This window comes from Rhinoraja longicauda, chromosome 15 (assembly GCF_053455715.1).
Source record: "Rhinoraja longicauda isolate Sanriku21f chromosome 15, sRhiLon1.1, whole genome shotgun sequence".
NCBI classification, from domain to species: Eukaryota; Metazoa; Chordata; class Chondrichthyes; order Rajiformes; family Arhynchobatidae; genus Rhinoraja; species Rhinoraja longicauda.
Window position 1 is genome coordinate 41,760,874 of NC_135967.1, and position 21,049 is coordinate 41,781,922.

General features: G+C 39.5%; 1 protein-coding gene across 4 annotated transcripts in view; it reads right to left on the bottom strand.

Moving 5' to 3' along the window:
* stag2b (STAG2 cohesin complex component b) overlaps positions 1-21,049 on the bottom strand; it is a 116,021-nt gene that overhangs the window by 30,455 nt on the left and 64,517 nt on the right. For all 4 annotated transcript variants that reach the window (XM_078412557.1, XM_078412554.1, XM_078412556.1 and 1 more), the window contains exons 6-17: positions 20,823-20,899; positions 19,663-19,867; positions 17,730-17,881; positions 15,149-15,222; positions 14,909-15,032; positions 14,692-14,790; positions 12,474-12,553; positions 9,338-9,445; positions 6,760-6,874; positions 5,713-5,830; positions 2,803-2,906; positions 2,262-2,354 (exon numbers count right to left, since the gene is read on the bottom strand). In XM_078412557.1, the coding sequence (XP_078268683.1) occupies positions 2,262-2,354; positions 2,803-2,906; positions 5,713-5,830; positions 6,760-6,874; positions 9,338-9,445; positions 12,474-12,553; positions 14,692-14,790; positions 14,909-15,032; positions 15,149-15,222; positions 17,730-17,881; positions 19,663-19,867; positions 20,823-20,899 (1,349 nt within the window). The remainder of the gene's footprint in view (positions 1-2,261; positions 2,355-2,802; positions 2,907-5,712; positions 5,831-6,759; positions 6,875-9,337; positions 9,446-12,473; positions 12,554-14,691; positions 14,791-14,908; positions 15,033-15,148; positions 15,223-17,729; positions 17,882-19,662; positions 19,868-20,822; positions 20,900-21,049) is intronic.

Below are 21,049 nucleotides of genomic sequence, written 5' to 3' on the forward strand. Positions count from 1 at the left end.
CAGAAATATACAGAACTAAAGGTAGCTTTTCATGTTCATGCCTGTCAAATGAACTGACTCTCCACTTCCCAGTTCTGTAGGCAGGTTATTGCACATCAAGTGCTCATCCATGCACTGTTGAATTTGTGATGAAAGGTTCTACCTGCACAGCCTTTTGAGAAAACGAGTTTCTGAACCATATGACGTGAAGACAATAAGGAATAACAAAATTATACATAAGTAGCCCATGTTTTAACTGCATTCTTGGGATGACCTCAGGATTCCTTTACACAAGATGTCAGTCTTGGCACAGGAAAAACGCTGCACATGTGAGTCAAAGGTCATTGATATAATCCCAGCAAACACGTTGAGGTGCTGAGAAAATGCTACTTTGTCAGAAACAACCAACTTCCCAATCAGATGGAGTAAAATCGTGATTTTTCGACAAGCATGTAATTTCCCTTGTGCCAACATTGATCCTCATACAACAACCATGAGACTTTATTTTCTAGGTAAGAAATACAATTAATTAATTGATCTGAAATCATACAGTCTTCCTTAACACAAGGAGAAACATCAGAGCAGCAAAAGCCTATGGATTACATAGAAACTGCTCCATTATTCATTGCTATTTGGATATACGACAGGAACTTCATTTTCACTCTCAATCTCCCAAATCAATTGGTTCCAGAATGCAGCCAAAACCATTCCAATCCAGAATTCAACACCAAAAATCACAGTGAAGACATTTCTAAATTTAACAGTCATTCCTCTACTCTGAACAAAATTCTCCTACCTACACTGTTAAAATAAGATTCATGATGATCGCGGCGGTGACTCTGGGGTCAATCGCAAACTCCAGATGCCTTTAATACAATTTCAAACATTTTCCAGGCATCCTGATAGATAGGAAAATTATTACGAATGAATGGAATTTGCCCTATCAGCCACTAGCTTCCAGTGATTTCTCTCTTAACTCTTGCATCTCACTACTTATAATGCTTTGGTCTACCCTTTGGGGGTCCAGTTACCCACTAGATATTTGAAATGTAAATGTCTAATTTTTATATTTGCCTTTGTTTTGTGTCTTTATATTAGTCTATTTATTGGATTTACCATTGTTAGCCTCTATCTTGGCTACACCTTTATACCACTGGGAATAAAATACATGGAGTTTTCATATTGTGGTGTGCTATTATTCACACTGGGCTACGTGATAGAAAGTAAACGGTATAAGCTAATTTTCTACCAAGACCTACTTAATATCTCAGTATTATGAACAAAGCTCAATATATAATTAATTCTAAGGGACAGTCAGAGTCCCTTGGATTTTAAGTAGTTCTGGTATTATTACAGAAGGAAGGATTTTGCTCGTATTACATTTGCCAGCCAAACAAGTCCAAGGGAGAATTTGAGCTTATACTTTCATAATTCTGAGAAAGGAGCAGTATCACCAAACATGTTGGCACTTTCCACACGTGGGTCATTTTATACTACGGAGATCTTAAGCAGACCGTCTTCAAGCATTCAGCTATATATATCTCTCAATCTTATGTTATCCAGCAACCACAATTGTAACCTTAAATTTTTAAATCCCATTATGGTAATAATAATAATAATAATAATATTCATTTATTGTCATTGCAACGAGTACAACGAAATTAAAAAATAGCCAATCCTGACGGTGCGTACAAACATATATGCAATAAATGCAAAAACAAATAAATACATAAATACAATTAAATACAATTATATGACCGATTTTTTAACGGTGTTGCCTAGTGCAAGGTAGTGTTCAGTTCTCGTATGGCCCTGGGGTAAAAACTGTTCTTAAGTCTGTTTGTTCGGGATTTGATCGACCTGAAACGTCGACCAGAGGGCAGATGAACAAACAGACGGTGGCCGGGGTGGGATGGATCTTTTATTATTTTGCCTGCTCTACTGAGGCAGCGTAGGCTGAGCAGGTGCTCCAGGGAGGGCAGTGAGCAGCCGATGATTTTCTGGGCCGTCGTGATGACCCTCTGAAGGGCCATCTGTGTTACCTGGAATTAAGGCAAATTCTTAAAAATTCCATGCACTGTACAAGCAATTGAGTGTAGAGAAGGGAGGAGTGACAGTGTAATGATACTTTTGAAACAAATGTTTAATTATAACACCAGAAACATCCATTGTTTTACAATTGCTCGAGTCAGAAACCTGAAACTCAAGCGACATCACAAATGGAAAAAAAAATTAAATTCCAGGGATATTTTAATAGCATTGAAAATGTAAAATGATTTTACCTTTGCCAAGAGCTGTGGAAGAACGGTCGTAAACTGTTCTGTAAATCTAGTACGATCATCCATTTGACCTTTTTTCTCTTTTGCAGTCAATACCTAATAATAGCATATTTAAAACACCATCATTACTGATTCAACATTAACATATTCCAAATTCTTTACCTGCTCTCTTTCCAGTTCCCTCTACTTATCTTAAAAAGCAAAGTACTAAAAACATGCATAAAAGTAGCAAATTAAGCAAAATAAAGATTGTAAACAATAACACTTTTTCCTTCCAACACCTTGAAATCTACTTTTATAAATTCTATTGCCATGTGGTCCATCACTAGAGAAATACAACTCTATATTATTCTAAGAATATCATTCTTCAGCATTAAAAGTGTGCAACTCAAAGGTTCATTCAATATAGAGTAACAACTCTGAAATTGCTAGTCTTCTAAACATCCATAGAATGAATGTAAGGCTTACTAAAATTCTTCACATTGCAATTCCAGTATCTATGTTTGGGTCACATTGTTAATTTATTTGAATTACATCTCTATACCTTTCTGGCAGAACCTCTGCCGACCGGAGGATGACACTCCACAGTCTGCCGTATTGTGCAAAGCATGATTTCAACAAGTGCACTCTCCTGTCTGTCAGTCAGCACTGGGGAAAAATAGTGTAAGTTACTTTTTGACAAAAGAATGCAAAGATAACAGCTGCTGCCATTAATCACTTTCAAGAACACTCAACCTCAGGAAAATGGAAATGTTGTTTCAAGACCTTTGCAATGTTTCACAGGTTGCAGAGAGGGTGCAATCCGTGGAATAACAAACTGCTAGTAAAATCTTGACACCGACCAAGGTCTGCACCAAGGAAATGTACTTGCTTACTTCCTGCATGTCAGCAAAAATCACCGGAATAGAAATATTCAACTACATACGGTTACGTTGCACAATGCTTTCTGATATTGAGTACAGTATCAAATCAGAACTAATCCAAATTAGAGATGCCTTATGTTTTATCACAAATTAAAAATGTAAATCTTTAATAATGGTCAAAGTTTGTGTATGCTTAGCAAAGTAAATCAATGCAATGCAACATTTTCACGGTAAAGAAAATGTTATAGTATCTGACAGCAATTTGGTGTAAAATAGTTCGGCAGTTCAAACTAAATGTTAGCTCCCGAAGTGCCCTTGTTGATATTACAATTAAATAAGAATGTTTTAAAATACAAACATATGACAGCACTGTGTTCCATAACTGCAGTAATACTTTGCCATTAAATTCTCAAATCCCTTGGCATCTCAGTTTGCACTCTCACCATTTAGATAATATCCTTCTTGCTTATGCTTTTCTGCAAAAATGAATTGTATATTCCCCCATAGTATCCGTCATTTGCCAGACCTTTGCCCACTTAATTAACCCCTCCCATGTCCGCTACATACCTTAATATCCTACCTACAGTGCCCTCCATAATGTTTGGAACAGACACCCATCATTTATTTATTTGCCTCTGTACTCCACAATTTGAGATTTGTAATAGACAAAAAATCACATGTGGTTAAAGTGCACATTGTCTGATTTTATTAAAGGGTATTTTATATATTTTGGTTTCACCATGTAGAAAATTACAGCAGTGTTTATACATAGTCCCCCCATTTCAGGGCACCAGAATGTTTGGGACACAGCAATGTCATGTAAATGAAAGTAGTCATGTTTAGTATTTTGTTTCAAATCCTTTGCATGCAATGACTGTTTGAAGTCTGCGATTTATGGACCTCACCAGTTGCTGGGTGGCTTCTTTGGTGATGATCTGCCAGGCCTGTATTGCAGCCATCTTTAGCTTATGCTTGTTTTGGGGGCTAGTCCCCTTCAGTTTTCTCTCCAGCATATAAAAGGCATGCTCAATTGAGTTCATATCGGGTGATTGACTTGGCCACTCAAGAATTGGCCATTTTATATCTTTGAAAAACTCCTTTGTTGCATCAGCAGTATGTTTGGGATCATTGTCTTGCTGTAGAATGAACTGCCAGCCAATGAGTTTTGAGGTATTTGTTTGAGCTTGAGCAGATAGGATGTGTCTATACATTTCAGAATTCATCTGCAGTTGTATCACCAATGAAGATAAGTGAGTCAATACCTTCAGCAGCCATATATGCCAGGCCATAACACCCCTGCCACCGTGTTTCACAGATGAGGTGTTATACTTTGGATCTTGGGCAGTTCCTTCTTATCCTCCATACTTTGCTCTTGCCATCACTCTGATATAAGTTAATTTCCATCTCATCTATTCACAAGACCATTTTCCAGAACTGTGGTTGCTCTTTTAAGTTATTATTGGCAAACTGTAACCTGTCCATCCTATTTTTGTGGCTAACCAGTCGTTTGCATCTTGCAGTGTAGCCTCTGTATTTCTGTTCATGAAGTCTTCTTCAGACAGTGGTCATTGACAAATCCACACTTGACTCCTGAAGAGTGTTTCTGATCTGTTGGGCAGGTGTTTGGGGATTTTTCTTTATTATAGAGAGAATTCTTCTGTCATCAGCTGTGGAGGTCTTCCTTGGCCTGCCAGTTCTTTTGCGATTAGTAGGCTCACCAGTGCTTTCTTTCTTCTTAATGATGTTCCAAACAGTTGATTTTTGTAAGCCTAAGGTTTGGCTGATGTCTCTAACAGTTTTATTCTTGTTTCTCAGTCTCATAATGGCTTTTTTCTATTACAAATCTCAAATAGTGGAGTGCAGGGGCAAATAAATAAATGATGGGTCTTTGTCCCAAACGTTATGGAGGGCACTGTACATTGTATCATCAGCAAATCTAGCAACTATTCCTCAATTATCTCCAATTAATGATGAGTTCAAATGGAAAAATGGCAGCTTAATATTTTTGATAGATAGGACTTGAAGTTTCCGTATGCTCTCACACTTAAGAATCGATGTTGTTATTGGATAATTGCATAGAGCTATTTTTGAAAACCAGCAATAATCAAGCATCTCCCACATATCTTACTCCTGTCGACACCAGTGCCCCGCAAGGATGTGTTCTCAGTTCCCTACTATACTTCCTATACACTCACGGCTGTGTGGCCAAATTCAGCTCTAACTCCATCTACAAGTTCGCAGATGACAACACTGTGATGGGGTCGATCAGGAACAATGACATATCAAAGTTATTCTTCACTAAACCAAGGGACATCAAGTCTATATTTTAAAATTTCAAAGCTATACCACATGATACGTGAAACGTAACTGCTTTGTACCATTGAAAACAACTGGGAACATGATTATATTCACACATAAATGCTACTGTGCATATATCTTGTATAGTATTTGAGTGTAGTACATCATATTTGAAGCATTATAATTAAGAACAATTGTCCTTTTCAATATATTCTATTTAATAGTTATTTTTTACTTCTGAGCTTCAATATTTTATCCAGTGTAAAAAAGGCAAGTTTAAATATAAAATTTACCTTCTTCCCCATTGAGTGGGTCTTCTAAAAGTAGGCTAGCCATGCATTCCCAATCTTTGAGTAAATCTGGTGCACAATCCCACATGCTATCTACAAGGTAAGCAGCATGCTCGTGCAGCTGGCAATGGAAAAATAAAGCATGATTAAATCCAATCATGGGATTTCAATGCAATACAAATTAAGCATCCAAAAGAATCATCGTACAATTAAATGCAACATCTCTAACATGTATCTATATTCTCATTTCTCCTTTCACTCATTTGAAATGAAAAACTGAACACTCTTAAGTTTGCCTGTTTCGGAAGCAGACATCTTTCAATGTAAAGAATCTCAGCACACACCCCATACTATTAAGTTGTTTAAAAATACTTATCCAAGAACAAAATACAAAATTTGTCGTTATAATTTCATCTTCCCCCCCCTCCCACTATAACCTGCCGGGTGCGAATTTGATAAAGACATAACCTTTTTCCATGTGAGGCAAAAGCAAATTTGGTACTTCATGTCCAGGTGGAAATATAAAGCTGTATATAAAGAGCCTGGTGCTTAAAGGTTTATTGCAAAACTGCAGTATGCTGACAGACATTAGGACTTCACTGGTATGGAACTCTGGAAATCAACTTGCATACGAGTAATTTAGCAATCATAAATTGGAAGGGCAAAAAAAAGACTGGCGAGTGTCGAGCGCAGATTAGTGTTTCCACCATCATGGAAATAAGACCACCAGCGAAGGCAGTCACAAACAAATCTAGATGAAATCATTTGGGCTGCATTGACCAATGTGAAGCAGCAACTGCAAATAAATGATTTTGTATCCCAATTGACTAGATGGATGTGCGAACAGCACAAATGGACAAGGAGCTCTCCCACCCCAAACTGAATTAAAGCAAAATATAAGATGGCGTAACTAATATGATCTTGCAAAATATATATATATTGGGATGAAAACAAGCAAACCAAATAAAATTCTAATTAGTAAACAACACACACACACTAAAGGTTTCTCTTGGTTTATGGAGTGTAATGTAAGCACAGATGGCAGCCTACCTCACTCTCTAGAAAGAAAAACACCAGTGTCTTGATAAGCTTTGCATTTGGGCTTTGTCTTCCTTTTCTTTTCACTGCCACTTCATCAGAATCAGGTTCTCGATGACTGAAAAGTCTTAAAAATGATAAATTATTAGAACAGAATACAAAATATTTAAAATAATTTAAACTTATCTTCTATTAATCCCCACTTCATGTTCACATTTATTGCCATCAAATAGCCTTAGGCACAACGAAGTCAGGACCTTTCAAACCTATGGTAGACACAAAATGCTGGAGTAACTCAGCGGGACAGGCAGCATCTCTGGAGGGACGTTTCGGGTCGAGATCCTTCCTCAGACTGATGTCAGGGGAGTGGGCGGGACAGAGATAGAAAGTAGTCGGAGACAGTAAGACTGGTGGGGGGACAGGGAAAGGGGGAGGGATGGAGAGAGATGGAGAGAGAGGGCAAGCAAGAGCTACTTGAAGTTAGAGAAGTCAATGTTCATACCGCTGTGGTGTTAGCTACCCAAGCGAAATATGTGGTGCTCTTCCTCCAATTTGCGCTGGGCCTCACTCGGGCAATGGAAGAGGCCCAGGACAGATAGATCAGATTGGGTATGGAAGGGGGAATTAAAGTGCTGAGCAACCGGTAGATCAGGTAGGTCAAGGTGGACTGAGCGAAGGTGTTCAGCGAAACGATCGCCGAGCTTGCGTTTGGTCTCGGCCATCTTTTCACTGAACACCTCCGCTCAGTCCGCCTAACCTACTTGATCTCGAACCTACCTGAAACATGAAACGTTTGGATGCAGACAATAAAATAAAACGAGTGGGGAAAAAAAAGAACATTCCCTTAACTTTCGGCATGAACAACGCATCAAGAAGCTCGTGATCAAAAATTGCCTCCCAGCTTTCAAATCAGTAGTTGTTCACATGAAACTGAAAACAATTTGGACTTCTCCTTTAAGGGAGAAATTTTATTCCATTCAGCTAACTTAAAATTACATTTGCAAACAAAACAGTACCTCAAGATTTCTTCAAATACATATGTCCCTTTAGAATTATCAAAAGAATAAGAAACAGTAACTTCTGTTTTAAGTTCTTCTGATAACAGTGCAATAGAATATTTAATTACGCAAGAGAGCTGTAAGTTTAGGACCAATACTTCCCTCCTACAGATTTTAATGAGAATTAACTCTATCACGTGTGCAGTACAGAAAAATTCCAAATTCAACAGCCTACTTCCTTCATTAAAAATAATGGAATCTCAATTTTGAGTCTGATTTGACTGTAAAATACTAATGTGCAGTTTATAGATATCTGGTAATTGAAAATCAAATGAAAATGCAGGAAAGTATGTTTTGCCACTGAAGTACAAAAAGTCTTGCAATTTTGACCCACATTATATAAAAAAGAGAACACAACAATGCATAAGAAATTCAGAATATGATAAAGATAACCAGGTATCTCAAGTTGGACCCAGAATTCAGCACTATTGTGCCTAATCTGTAGCAGGCCTCAATTCCTTTTCATAATTATAATCATACTTTATTAGCCACGTATGTTTTGCAATATACGAGGAATTTGATTTGTCATAGTCATACCAATAAAAACCAACAAGACACACAAAATACATTTTAACATAAACATCCACCACAGTGACTCCTCCACATTCCCTTCTTGGTTCTCCCGCGGTCGGGGGCCTCGAGCCTTCCGTTGACGGGACAATCTTGGCTCCCGTCGCCGGCCCTCTGTGTCGGCGGATTTCAGCTCCCCCGCACCGGGCGATCGGAACCCAGGTTGGGGCTAGTCGAACTTCCTGCGACTTGGGCTTCCCGACATCAGCCTCTACCCGAGACTAGGAGCTCCTCGATGTTGAAATCCACAGGCCGCGGTTGGAGCATCGATCCCAGGCAAGGGATCGCAGGCTCCGATGGTAAGTCCATGGCCCCACGGTGGGGCTCAAAATCAGTCTCGAACAAAGCTGCCAGCTCCATGATGTTGGGCCGCAGAGCGACCGGAGAATCGATCCGGAAAACAATTGCATCTCCGGCAAAGTAAGATATTGAAAAACGCTTCCCCCGACCCCCTCCCCCAGCCACCACATAAAACAAACCAGAGAACATTAACACATACTTTTAAAACACACTAAAAATAACCAAAAAAAACAGACGGTTGGCGAGGCTGCCATTGCTGACGGCACCATCCAATGGAGTGGCACCATCAGCGTTCAGGGGTTCCCATAGTCCTGAAATGCCTCAATCTTTGAAAGATACATCTACCTTCTCTTTAAATACCTACAAAGATCTAGCCTTCCAACCCTGTGCAGAGAGAATTCCAGTGATTCAATACCCTCTGCAAGAAACACAGACACCTCAGTTTTAAATGGGTATCCTCTTATCTCAATGAGACTCTCCAATGAGTGGAACAGTTTTAATATCTACACTATGCCCCCATCTGATCAAATGTTTCCAAAAGATAATCACTGATTCTATTAAACACCAAAGAACACAGATCTAAATTCTTTAGATGCTTGTGATACATTAAGCTAAGTAAAATATACTCTCCTTCACATGTGCATGTGGATTTTGATTCTTACTTTTTGTAAAGAAATTCCCCTGCAGCCACAGCAACTGGTCGATGCGCTGAGTAAACCAAGTGGTAAACGTTTTCACAATCCTCAGAAGTCAGAACGTCATCGCTACCCCTGCAGTAGAAAATACAAAAGGTAAAAATCTTCCATTTCAGACAACACTGAATTTAAGATTTTTTAAAAAAAATGTCAGCACTCAAGATCGCTGTTATTACAATGAAATTATATCGTTAACTTAGCATTATTCTCTCATTTTATACATGCAACCCAAACTAATTAATATCTAACACCCACTCAGTCAATTAATTCTATTGCTGAACAATTTAAAATACTTGCATTGGGGGGGGGGGGGGCAATAAAGGCACTGATCATAGGAAGTCAGAGAATGGCATAAATTTTGTTTTTGTAGCATAATTTAAGGCAAAGATTTAAGAAAAAACATAACACGAGATCTGATAGGTATAATTTTTGTTAGATCAATGCCTCACGACACTGAAATAGCTTGGGTTTAATCATCACTATAATGTTGGGAAACATGGCTGCTATGGTAACTTCAGATCAACAGTGCAGCAATGAAGAAATTAATCAAGATTATGTGCTACAATTACCGGAGTGGGTTCAAACACAAATGCTGCTATTATTTCAAATTATGTTTTTATTACCCTCTTCTGAGTTTTGACATATTTGATGTACATTGGGGGTTGATGAAGAAAACCATGTATAAATCATTGCAGTAGCACCACTGCTGGGGAATGAGGATATTGTGCTATCGGTACCGGCATCCCTTGAATCATACTGGTACCGTGAATTTCTGAATCGATCAACCATAGTTCTCAATAAGGCTCTCAACTAAACAGTGGAGTATGGTGGAGTTACCGCAAGAAGAGTACAACAGGCAGAACAAAGCAGGAGCAGGGTAGAAAAATGGGGAACTATAAAAATTGTCACAGAGCAAACATAAATCACTTCAATTTGTGACAGCTGAAAATAAACGGCCTAACACAAAAATGGCTCTTGAACTCAATGTACACAGCATTCATAACAAGATACGAGTTAATGGCACAAACAGAAATAAATAAGTACAATGTAATACAGAAACATGGTTGCTAAGTGACAAAGATTGGGTATTAAATAATCTGGGCCACTGAAATATTAGGAGAGAAAGAATAATAGAAAAGGAGATGGGGTAACTCTGACATTAAAGAGAATAAAGAAAGTGAATCTCTGCTCAACGTGGACTCTCTGAATGCATTCAAGAGAGAGCTGGATAGAGCTCTAAAGGATAGCGGAGTCAGGGGGTGGCAGGAACGGGGTACTGATTGAGAATGATCAGCCATGATCACATTGAATGGCGGTGCTGGCTCGAAGGGCCGAATGGCCTCCTCCTGCACCTATTGTCTATTGTCTATTGACTAAGGAAAATGAAGTCGTACGTTTCCAAATTTGCTAAGAGTTTATGGTAATAGTTGCCAGAATAGATTGCAGGAACTAAAGACATAGTATTTTTGGACATTTACAAGGCTTAATTTAAGTACCATTTTAGTGAACAAAATTAAGAGTGCCCAGGCTTGGTGTTAATATACTGATGGTTTTGCAGACAGGTTAATAGAGAAAACAATAGGGATTTAAGGTTAATTTTTGAATTGGGAGGCTGACTACTGAAATACTGCAAAGTTTGAAGTTGGAGCCCCAGTTGTTCAAGATCACTATCAATGATTTGGATGATGGGATCAAGTTCAACATATTAAAACTCGTTGATGATAAAAAGCTACAAGTGTGGGTTATGAAGAAGTTGTAGGGGGATTTCAGAGGGATATACAAGTGAAGGAATGGGCAAGGACATGGCAGAGGCCAAAATGAGTCAATTAAAAGGGAGGAAAGATTTTAAACATTAGCATGCTTATACTCTGACATCGAATATAAAAAACAAATAAGAAATCAAATTTGAATAAATTAACAAGAATTGGTACATAATCGAGAATTTAAAAAATTTGAGACATGCAATACTCAAGCAGAAGCAGCGATAAGCAGTTTTGAATGTCTGAGTGGTAGCATTTGTGACATGAGAAGCGAGTGTTGTGTGCAAGAAATGCAATGGGTATGATGCTGGCTGGATCCCAGCTGAAACAGAATGAGACCTGGGTTCTAATATTTTGGAACAGAGGGCAGACTTACAGCAAACAAAGACAGCTACTCCAAGTCTGAAGTTTAAGCTTTTAGAATGGAGAAAAACTTGGAATTTAAAAAATAAAAAGTAGATTGTAAGAGAACAGAAGCTCATCAGGGTTCTCTGTGTGATTTTTCTTGGAAAGAGAAAAAAACCCTTTAGAATTGTACACATTGCAACTCACCTTGGAGTCAGGAAGATTCAAAGAAAGGAAACTCTCTGAATAAGAAACTACTTGCTCTGAAGCATCGGAGGTTGAGGGGAGACTTGATTGAAATAGATACAATTATGAAAGGTGTAGATAGGGTGATGGTCAGAACCTCTTTTCCGAAGGGTGGAAAAGTCACAGACTTGAGGGCAGAGCTTTCAGGTGAAAGAGGCAAAGTTTAAAAGGAGATGTGTGGGACAATTTTTTTTTATTAACACAGAGCAGTGGGTGCCTGGAACATGCTGCCGGATGTGGTAATGGAGGCAGACACGACTGTGGCATTTAAGCAACTTTCCAGGCACATGGATTTGCAGAGAATGGAGGGATATGGATCATGTGCAACCAGAGGTTAGGTTAACTTGGCACCATGTTTGGCATGGATATTGAGAGCCAAAGGGCCTGTCTGTACCTGTGCTTATATTGTTCTATGTTTTTAAATACAGACGAGTATATACATGATCAGCTATAACGGAATCAACTTGACTAGAAGTGAGACAATTCTGAGTTAATATTTGGAAGCAGAGGAAATACAAACATGATTTTGTTTTGATATAATCACTGATGTTGGATACACAGGTACAAAATATATAGTTCTTAATATAACAAACTGAAATCAACTTATACTCCAATTCCCAACCTAACCTATCAGTAGTTATATGATTCATTTCAAATAGCAGTACGATGTGCGTTCATGTATTCACTGCCAAAAGATTCTCATAAGACGATCACCAAAGCCAGTCAAGTGAAATGCAACAACTTCTACTTACTGCAGAACAAGAGTGAGTAGTTTTATTGCTTGAACAGCAACTTCATATTCTTTATCCAGAGTCATGGAAACAATTCTATCCTAAAAAGAATTGACAGTTTATAATGCAGCAAATGGAATAAGAAATTATCATTATATGTAGCTGAAACAAAGAACTACAGATGACGGTTATTACACAAAAGAACACAAAGTGCTGGAGCAACTCAGCGGTTCATCAGTGTCGCTAGTGAACATAAATAGGTGCCATTGGGACCATTCTTCAGACTGCTGAATTACTCTAGCACTTTGTGTCAATTCACCTTAAAATTAGGTGCCGATGCTGCTGCCCTGCACCAGTTAGCCCTTCTTCACCAGCTGCTGTGGCTGTTGATCAGCTCTTTCTTCAGGCCTTTGCCAACGACACGACGTATTCGGTCATCTTGGGACTCCCTCTCATCTCACCTGCTGCTGCTTCCAAGGTGGAGTATGTTGGCAACTCCGGGGGAGGAGGATGTGGTGGAACGCAGGGGTGGAGGGGGGGAGACATGGCTAAGTGGAAAAGTGATGACAGATAGGAAAAAAAGCCTTAGCTGGTGAGAAGGGAGGGAGAGCCCCACAGTGACCAAGCACGTCCGGCTGTTGTCGGCGGCCTCAATAAAGTGCCGTACCCAGGGGCTACAACATGAGCCGCAACAGCATCCGGACTGTGCGGTGGGTAAAGATGGGCTCGCTGGTGCACCTTGAGGCCCAGGGATGGCGTCAGAAGCCAGGGCTGGGTGGGCAGCGTGACCGAGGGTAGCATCAGCAGGTCCATCCGCTATCACCAAAATCCGTTAAAAAGAGGGTTTACTGTCCAATATTATTTATTTTTACCACAAGACCTTGTTATATTTTGCCATTAAATTGTACTTTCAACAATAGTGCATGCAAAATCTGTGACTGTTCTCTATTTTATGAGAATCCCAACTAAATGACCGTAAATCCGTACTGATAACTCCATACTGTTTTTTTTATTTTAGACCTTAAACGTTGGCTCTGTAGGTGATGAGGCACTGCAGTTGATCAGAGACAAGAACCCATGTGAGGATGGAAGGTGTAGAAATGTCACCTCTGCTGCATGGTGTGAAAATGCAATATAGCAGTGGCCACACTTTTCACTGCATTTCCAAAACTTATGTATGTTCAACTTCAGAAGAACTGAAATGCTGAATATGACCAATAGGCGTACCCATTTATAAGCTGCAATTTGATATTGCGAACAACAGGATTCTACTGGAAAATGTTTCACGGCAGTTATTTAGGTATGTATTAGGTATGCATGTGTGTTTTCATTGACAAAATCTAACTTTGAATCAATGCCGTTTTATCAGTCATTTATTATGGAGTACAAACCGAAGATATGCCAGAATCCAATTATATTTAGAATAATTTTTATTGGTTATTTTTTCAATATGTGAACATTGCTGGTATGGATAGCATTTACTACACATTCCCAATTGTTTAAGAAGTTGGTGATGAACCACTTCTTTATGGAGCAGACACGCACACCACAGTGATAATAAATGAGTGGCAATATATATTCAAATCAAGTTAGCGTATGACAAAGGAAAACCTACAGTGTTACGTGCACTTGCTGCTGTTAGGTTTTTTGGCATCAGAGGTCACAGATTTGGCATAGGTTGTTGGAAAAGCCCAAGGCAAGATGCTGCAGTGCATTTTGTCGATCTTATACACTGCAGCCACTGTGCACCAGTGAAGGAGTGAATGCATGATTGGGATAAGCGGGGTGCTAATCAAATGGGTTGCTTTTCCTGATTGGATACTGAGCTTTCCAAGAATTGTCAAGTTGCACTAATCCAGATTGCAGTTAAATGGCGGTATTGTTGGGTGAGTAATGTGGGCATGGAGCATTTTGATTAACATTACCATATGTGCAAATTGTGCACATATTCAGAATGCCATTAACAACTATGCTTGGTTTCATAGCATTCTTTGATGGAAAACGTGCTGGGAAATGTATAACTGAGGCATGAGATAGGAGACAAGAGACAAATAATCCACCATGGTAGAATTAAAGATGAAACTAACACACTTGGTTATCATGATAAACTATGATAAAGTGTGGGAGAATAAATGCAAATTTTATGGACAAGTAAAGTGTACAGGGGTAATTTTTACCAAATGCATTAACAGTACAAAATGACTTTGAATGTAGATAATAGAAATTAAGATGAACTAACCTTGAAACGACTTGTGAAAAGTTCAAGTTTAGGGACGAGCTCTCTGTTGTAATAAAGACCTTGCAAAGCTATTAAACATTTGAGTCGTACTTCACCTTGCTGAAAAATAAAATACATATCAGCATAAAGAGTGGGATTGAGGGGCGGGGAATTCAAATTCCTGCATTTGCTGCATATTATCTGTACTGAACACCTACAGAAATGATAGATACTTTACCTTATCATGCATAGTCCATCCCACATACTTCAAATAGCTGTCGTTTAAGAAGGCATCGCTGTACATTTTCATCCAAACTCCTATCTCTTCAATGCAGACAGCTCTTATCTCTGATATTGCATCACTTGAAGGAGGGAGGGAAACAAACAAAACCATGATAAAACAATCTGCCTCTGTATAGAATCTATCCTGCTTAGGCTACAAAACATTAAATTGAAATACAAATAAAATGTTTCTTACCGATATCGATGCACAAACACCCCCTTAAAAATAGCATTCATCATATTTTCAATTTCATCCTGATTTTCTTGAAGCTGGAATAGAGAAAAAAATGTTTGAAAATATCACGAATTAATCTTCATCTAATTTTCACAGCGGGAAAAGTTCTGGTTTGGATGAAAACATTTGTACAGGAATACACACCTAAAAATACAGACTTAATATGAAATGTTATTTCTATCAAGTTCCCATTCAAACTAAAGCAAAAACAGAATTTACCATGAATGAGTCTCTTTAGATTTTCTTTTAAATAATCTGAACTCACTTTAAAAAGTAATAAAAAAGCAATGGGATTAATCCAGTGGGAAATGGGACCATTACAATATGTAACCAATTATTGAAATCATCCCATTTGTCATCTATTGGGTAACTCAAATTTTAAGTGATTTTTTTTTCCACAGATACATGAGCACTTGCTCATTTTACTGGTGAAAAGTGTTGATTTATAATTTAAAAGGGCCAGATTAAAAATATATATGCCTATTGGTACTTTTGCATCAAATGGGCACGATTGATTAGTAGGACTGGATGCTACAATCCCTAGGGTTTGCACTACCTTTACTTGCCTTGATTAAAGCAACTATTACTTATTGATCAATATTCAAAAATTATCCAAACAATCCACTTGAATGGCATCTCAATGGCCATCCTATCCATTAATTTCTGCAATCACCAGCATCAAATAGCTGATTTTCCAGTGCGATATAGGAATTTACTGCATTAGCCTTATGCAAAAGGAACGTCAAAACAAAGGAAAGGATGGAACTTGCTGTGCATTTAAAAACCACAAATTTGTATTAAAGAATTCATATTTATAACAACTCTTACAATTACATCCCCCTCATTCAAGACTCTCCCATTTGTGGCACCATCTCAACACCAACTTAGCCATACCCCTTTTGGATCTTGAATGTTTTATTAAGACCACACATCTTTCTTATAAACTCCAAAGAAATCAGATGCAACGTTGTTAGCCATTTGTTACATGTACGATCTAACTACGGGTGCCGTCTGTGTGGAGTTTGTACGTTCTCCCCGAGACCACGTGGGTTTTCTCCAGTTTCCTCCCGCACTCCAAAGATATACAGGTTTGTAGGTTAATTGGTTTGGTAAAAAATTTAATTGTCCCTAGTGTATCTAGGATAGTGTAGGATAGTGTTAGTATGCAGAGACCACTGGTCTGCACTCTACCTCTAAACTAAACGCTTCTGCGTGGTAAATCGATGAAGATGAGATCAGATAGATTTATCCCTTTACTTTTTGTTTGCTACAGATCCAATTTAGCAATATGTGCTTGGGGCAATTATCGACATGACCAAGACAGTTTTGATGATGGACAATGAAACCCTCATGCATAGTGAAATGCAAACCTTTGTTGCTTTGTGCTTTTTCCCAGTATTTGTTCAATGAGGAGCACCAATGATTCATCAGCCCAGGAAAATAACAGGTGGCCATCTGAATATGTGTTTCCAATTTGAGCTAATGTTACTTGATTTAATGCAGTTAATGTTGAGAACATTTGAGGGCCTGTACATTGCCACGATGCTGACTGGTGGGTCTGTTTGGCCAATGGAGTAATGCAGTCCTACAGATTGAGATGAAGTAGAATGCTACGTTGTAAGATAGAATTTTCTAAAAACTAATTCAAGATGTTGCTGGACAAGTCCATGAGATAGTTCCTACAATCTAACATTATTCCGCAGATCCTTGAGAGGAAGGTTACGCAATGCCCTAATTTAATGCTGAGATCAGTCATGTGCACCATACAGTTTTATTCTTGGTCTATTCCAAAGTAGCAGTTATGGCAACAGTGAGTAGTTTGCGGGGCGATGGGCGACACGGTGGCGCAGTGGTAGAGTTGCTGCCTTACAGCGAATGCAGCGCCGGAGACCCGGGTTCGATCCGGCTACGGGTGCTGCCTGTACGGAGTTTGTACGTTCTCCCCGTGACCTGCGTGGGTTTTCACCGAGATCTTCGGTTTCCTCCCACACTCCAAAGACATCCAGGTATGAAGGTTAATTGGCTTGGTAAATGTAAAAATTGTCCCTAGTGGGTATAGGATAGTGTTAATGTGCAGGGATTGCTGGTCGGCGGTACCCGGCGGGCCGAAAGGGCCTGTTTCCGCGCTGTATCTCTAAAACTAAAAAACTAAAGCTACTTCAGCAAGGAATTTACACGTTAACAAATCTGGGGCATATGGGTTAGACTGGTTAAAGATAGCAGATTACTACCCCTCAATGACAATAGATAAGCAGATGAACTTTTGACAAAACAGGATCGTTATTGTCTTCATGACTTATGACTCTATATGTTCTAGGTTATCAACAAAATTTGTCTTCCTCAGTTACAGATTGTTAGTCAGGGTCTGCAGAATTGTACCACTATATCCAAAACTTTCTAAACACCACAAAAAATTCCTTCTAAAAATAGAAAAAAGAAAGGAAATAAATCTCAGTAAATCCAGTCGAGTTTCTCAATGGAAGAAAAACACTCAAGTACCTCATATCATGCATTTGTGTCAAGATATAAATATTTGACCAACCTCTTTCCTCTTCTGTAATAGAAGCTCCAACCTGTCATTAGCTCTTTTGCCAATAATTTTATTTCTTTCAGTTTCATATTGCCGCTGGGTGTTGTCCATGTTGATACTTAAATTTAATGCCACATTTACTAGTGCTGTCATTAGCTTCATAGCTGCATAGACAAGGTATGGGGAGTACAGGTTTATTTATACAAATAGAAATACCAGGGATTTATTTATTCAACTAAATTAAAACATGCAGTGCTAAAAGCATGGAAATTACCCAACCCACCAACTTTCTCGAAAACACCATTATCAAAAACAGTAAAACTATTCAACACTGCAACAAACCATATTCTTCATCACAAGTAGATGTTGAACAACTTAATGTTACTTTTTGTACGCCCTAGTTAAAAATTATCAAGGTAATTAACTAAATCGGACACGTTTAAATCTCTCCATGATTGGGATGGAGAGTCCGGGGATGGGGGGGGGGGATAAATTGTACAGCTTTAACATTCTGCATAGAATGAGTTAAGAATGTTTCACTTCAATAAAGAGATTCATTTTTTCCAAGTGCCCCATATCTTTTTATTTCCTACTTTGCGGCAAGAGCAGGAAATTATGCAGATATGGCTAATCCCTGTCAAAAGTAGCTAAAAATACTAAACCACCGTGTTTCTCAACTGTTTAAGATGAGGAAGACGACTGTTCAACAAATGTGCTACATAGGTAAAACCAATGATAACTGCATAAGCAATGAACTAAGATTTTGAAATAATATTTCCAATTTTTACAGAAATAAAAAATATTTAAGAAACAATGTAGCTTTGTTGTAAAAGCATTATTTTAAGTCATTATTTAACACAGTATCTGTGCAGGAATGAACATGGCCCTAGAGCTTTTTATCAACAGTTCAACAGTTCAACAGAGCTTTATTTGTCATTCGGTACCAAGGTACCGAACGAAACTACATAGCAGTCACACACAAAAAGAACACAAGACACATGACCCCAACACAAACGTCCAGCACAGTGACTCCAAACACCCCCTCACTGTGATGGAGGCAACAAAACTTCCACTCTCTTCCCCACGCCCACGGACAGACAGCTCGTCCCCGACCGACCGGCACAGTCCCCGCAAGGGGATGGAAGTCCCCGCGGCCGAGTCGCACCGGGCGCTGAGACGTCTCGCGGCCGAACCGGGCGATGGAAGGCCCCGCGACCGAGCCGTGCGCAGCTAAGTCCCGCGGCCGAGCCGCACCGGGCGATGTTAGACCCCGCGGCCGAGCCGCACCGGGCGATGGAAGGCCCCGGGGCCAAGCCGCACCGAGCGATGTTAAGTCCAGCGGCCGAGCCGCACCAGCGATGAAAGGTCCCGCGGCCGAGCCGCGCGATGTTAGGCCCCGCGGCCCGGGCACTGTTAAGTCCAGCGGCCGAGCCGCACCAGCGATGTTAGGCCCCGCGGCCGAGCCACACCGGGCACTGTTAAGTCCAGCGGCCGAGCCGCACCAGCGATGTTAGGCCCCGCGGCCGAGCCGCACCTGGCGATGGAAGGCCCCGCGGCCAAGCCGCACCGGGCACTGTTAAGTCCAGCGGCCGAGCCGCGCCGGGCGATGTTAAGTCCAGCGGCCGAGCCGCACCAGGCGATGGAAGGCCCCGCGGCCGAGCCGCACCCCGCGCCGTGAGGAAGAGACCTAAAAGAGAAAGGTTTCCCCCACCCCCCCACCCACACCCCCCACATACACAACCAAAAAAAAAAACACAAAAAAACCCATCCCAACACCGACACACAACAAAAAAAAAAGGAAAAAAGACGAACAGACTGCTAGCGAGCCGCAGCCGTTAGGCGCCGCCACTTCCGCATTGCCTGACGTTTATACAGGCAAACGTCAAATAATAAATAAAACTAACTCCAAACACCCCCTCACAATTTTCCATATTTTGAAGTGTACCTGCTAATGTGCTGGTATGTCTGAATGCTCTAACTTGGGAGTCTGATAATCCAGTCAGCAGCGAGATAACAGTATCCATCATGTATTCATCATATATAATACTGTACTGACACTGCCGTACAAGCACAGAAATGAATTCACAGAAACTGGACTTGAATTTTTTCCACTGTGGACCAGGCATTGTGAGAGGGTAATCACCACTGTCCTAAGTTTGGAAAAAAGCAAAAATAGTGTGTGAAAACAGGGTCGGCATATCAACTTACAGAAATGATGGAAGGAAACAACAAATAAAGCAGCTGAAGACAATTGGCCCCAAAATACGATACCAAACAGGAAATACAGTGAGGCGTTGCATTTTAATGTGCAAAAATAGCAAACTTGTCTATCAAGTCTTCACTATATATTCATGATATTGATACTATTTAAATATTAACTAAATGATGTGTCTATTTACCAAAAAAGGTACAATTAACCAGCTATTCTATGTTGAAAATTGAAGTGCTGTATCTTTGAACTCCATTGGATTTGCTTCATTTTATAAGCACAAGTGGATTATGAAGAAGAAACAAGTGAACTGTCCTTTTCAATAAATAATGATTGCACAAGGCAGCAATCTGTACTAAAATGGAGAACAGGCACCTTGCGTTTTATGTGGGGCTTACATCCCTGAAAAGCAGCGCATAATTCAAACAAGCACAAATTAAAAATAGAAATTTAAATAGTTAAGCATAACTTTGAGCGCTTCATTTCAAAATTACAGCGCATAAATTAGGTCTTGGCATTAATTAAACATACGTTATTTCAAGAACACATAGATCAAGCACGTGTAATACACGAGATGCCTGCAAAACCTCACTTATTAAAAATATGAACTTTACTGCAAAAGGTTGCAGAAGGGGAAAGGTGTGGATGATGGCCAACATCCAATTCTGACAACATTATCAAATTAATTTTCAGATATTTAAGTTAGACTTGTCAACTATGTGCAATTACAAATTAATGCATCAATTTGTAATCATTTGACTCAGAAGTTTAAAAATCCATCGTAATGGCCAGTCACCTTGTTCTGATAACAGCTATTGCAGAACCATTGCATTATTTCCAATTCCTATCAGGTGCAGCATTTTAATTTGTGATCAGGTTTGTGTTTTAAAAATTACCTCATCAAACTCTTCTGTCATCTTACGAATTATCTCAGAATTCTGCATGTGACGGAACATCTCAGCACTAACAACACCTGCAAAACAATGTCAGAGGAAAATGTCTGAGAAAGCAATGGCTTAAATTGCATTTGCTGTTCATTTGCAAAATCTGGACCAACTAAGGGACAGGTAGCTCCATATATTTACTTTAACTTTTATAGTTTTCTAAAGGCACAAATCAGGAT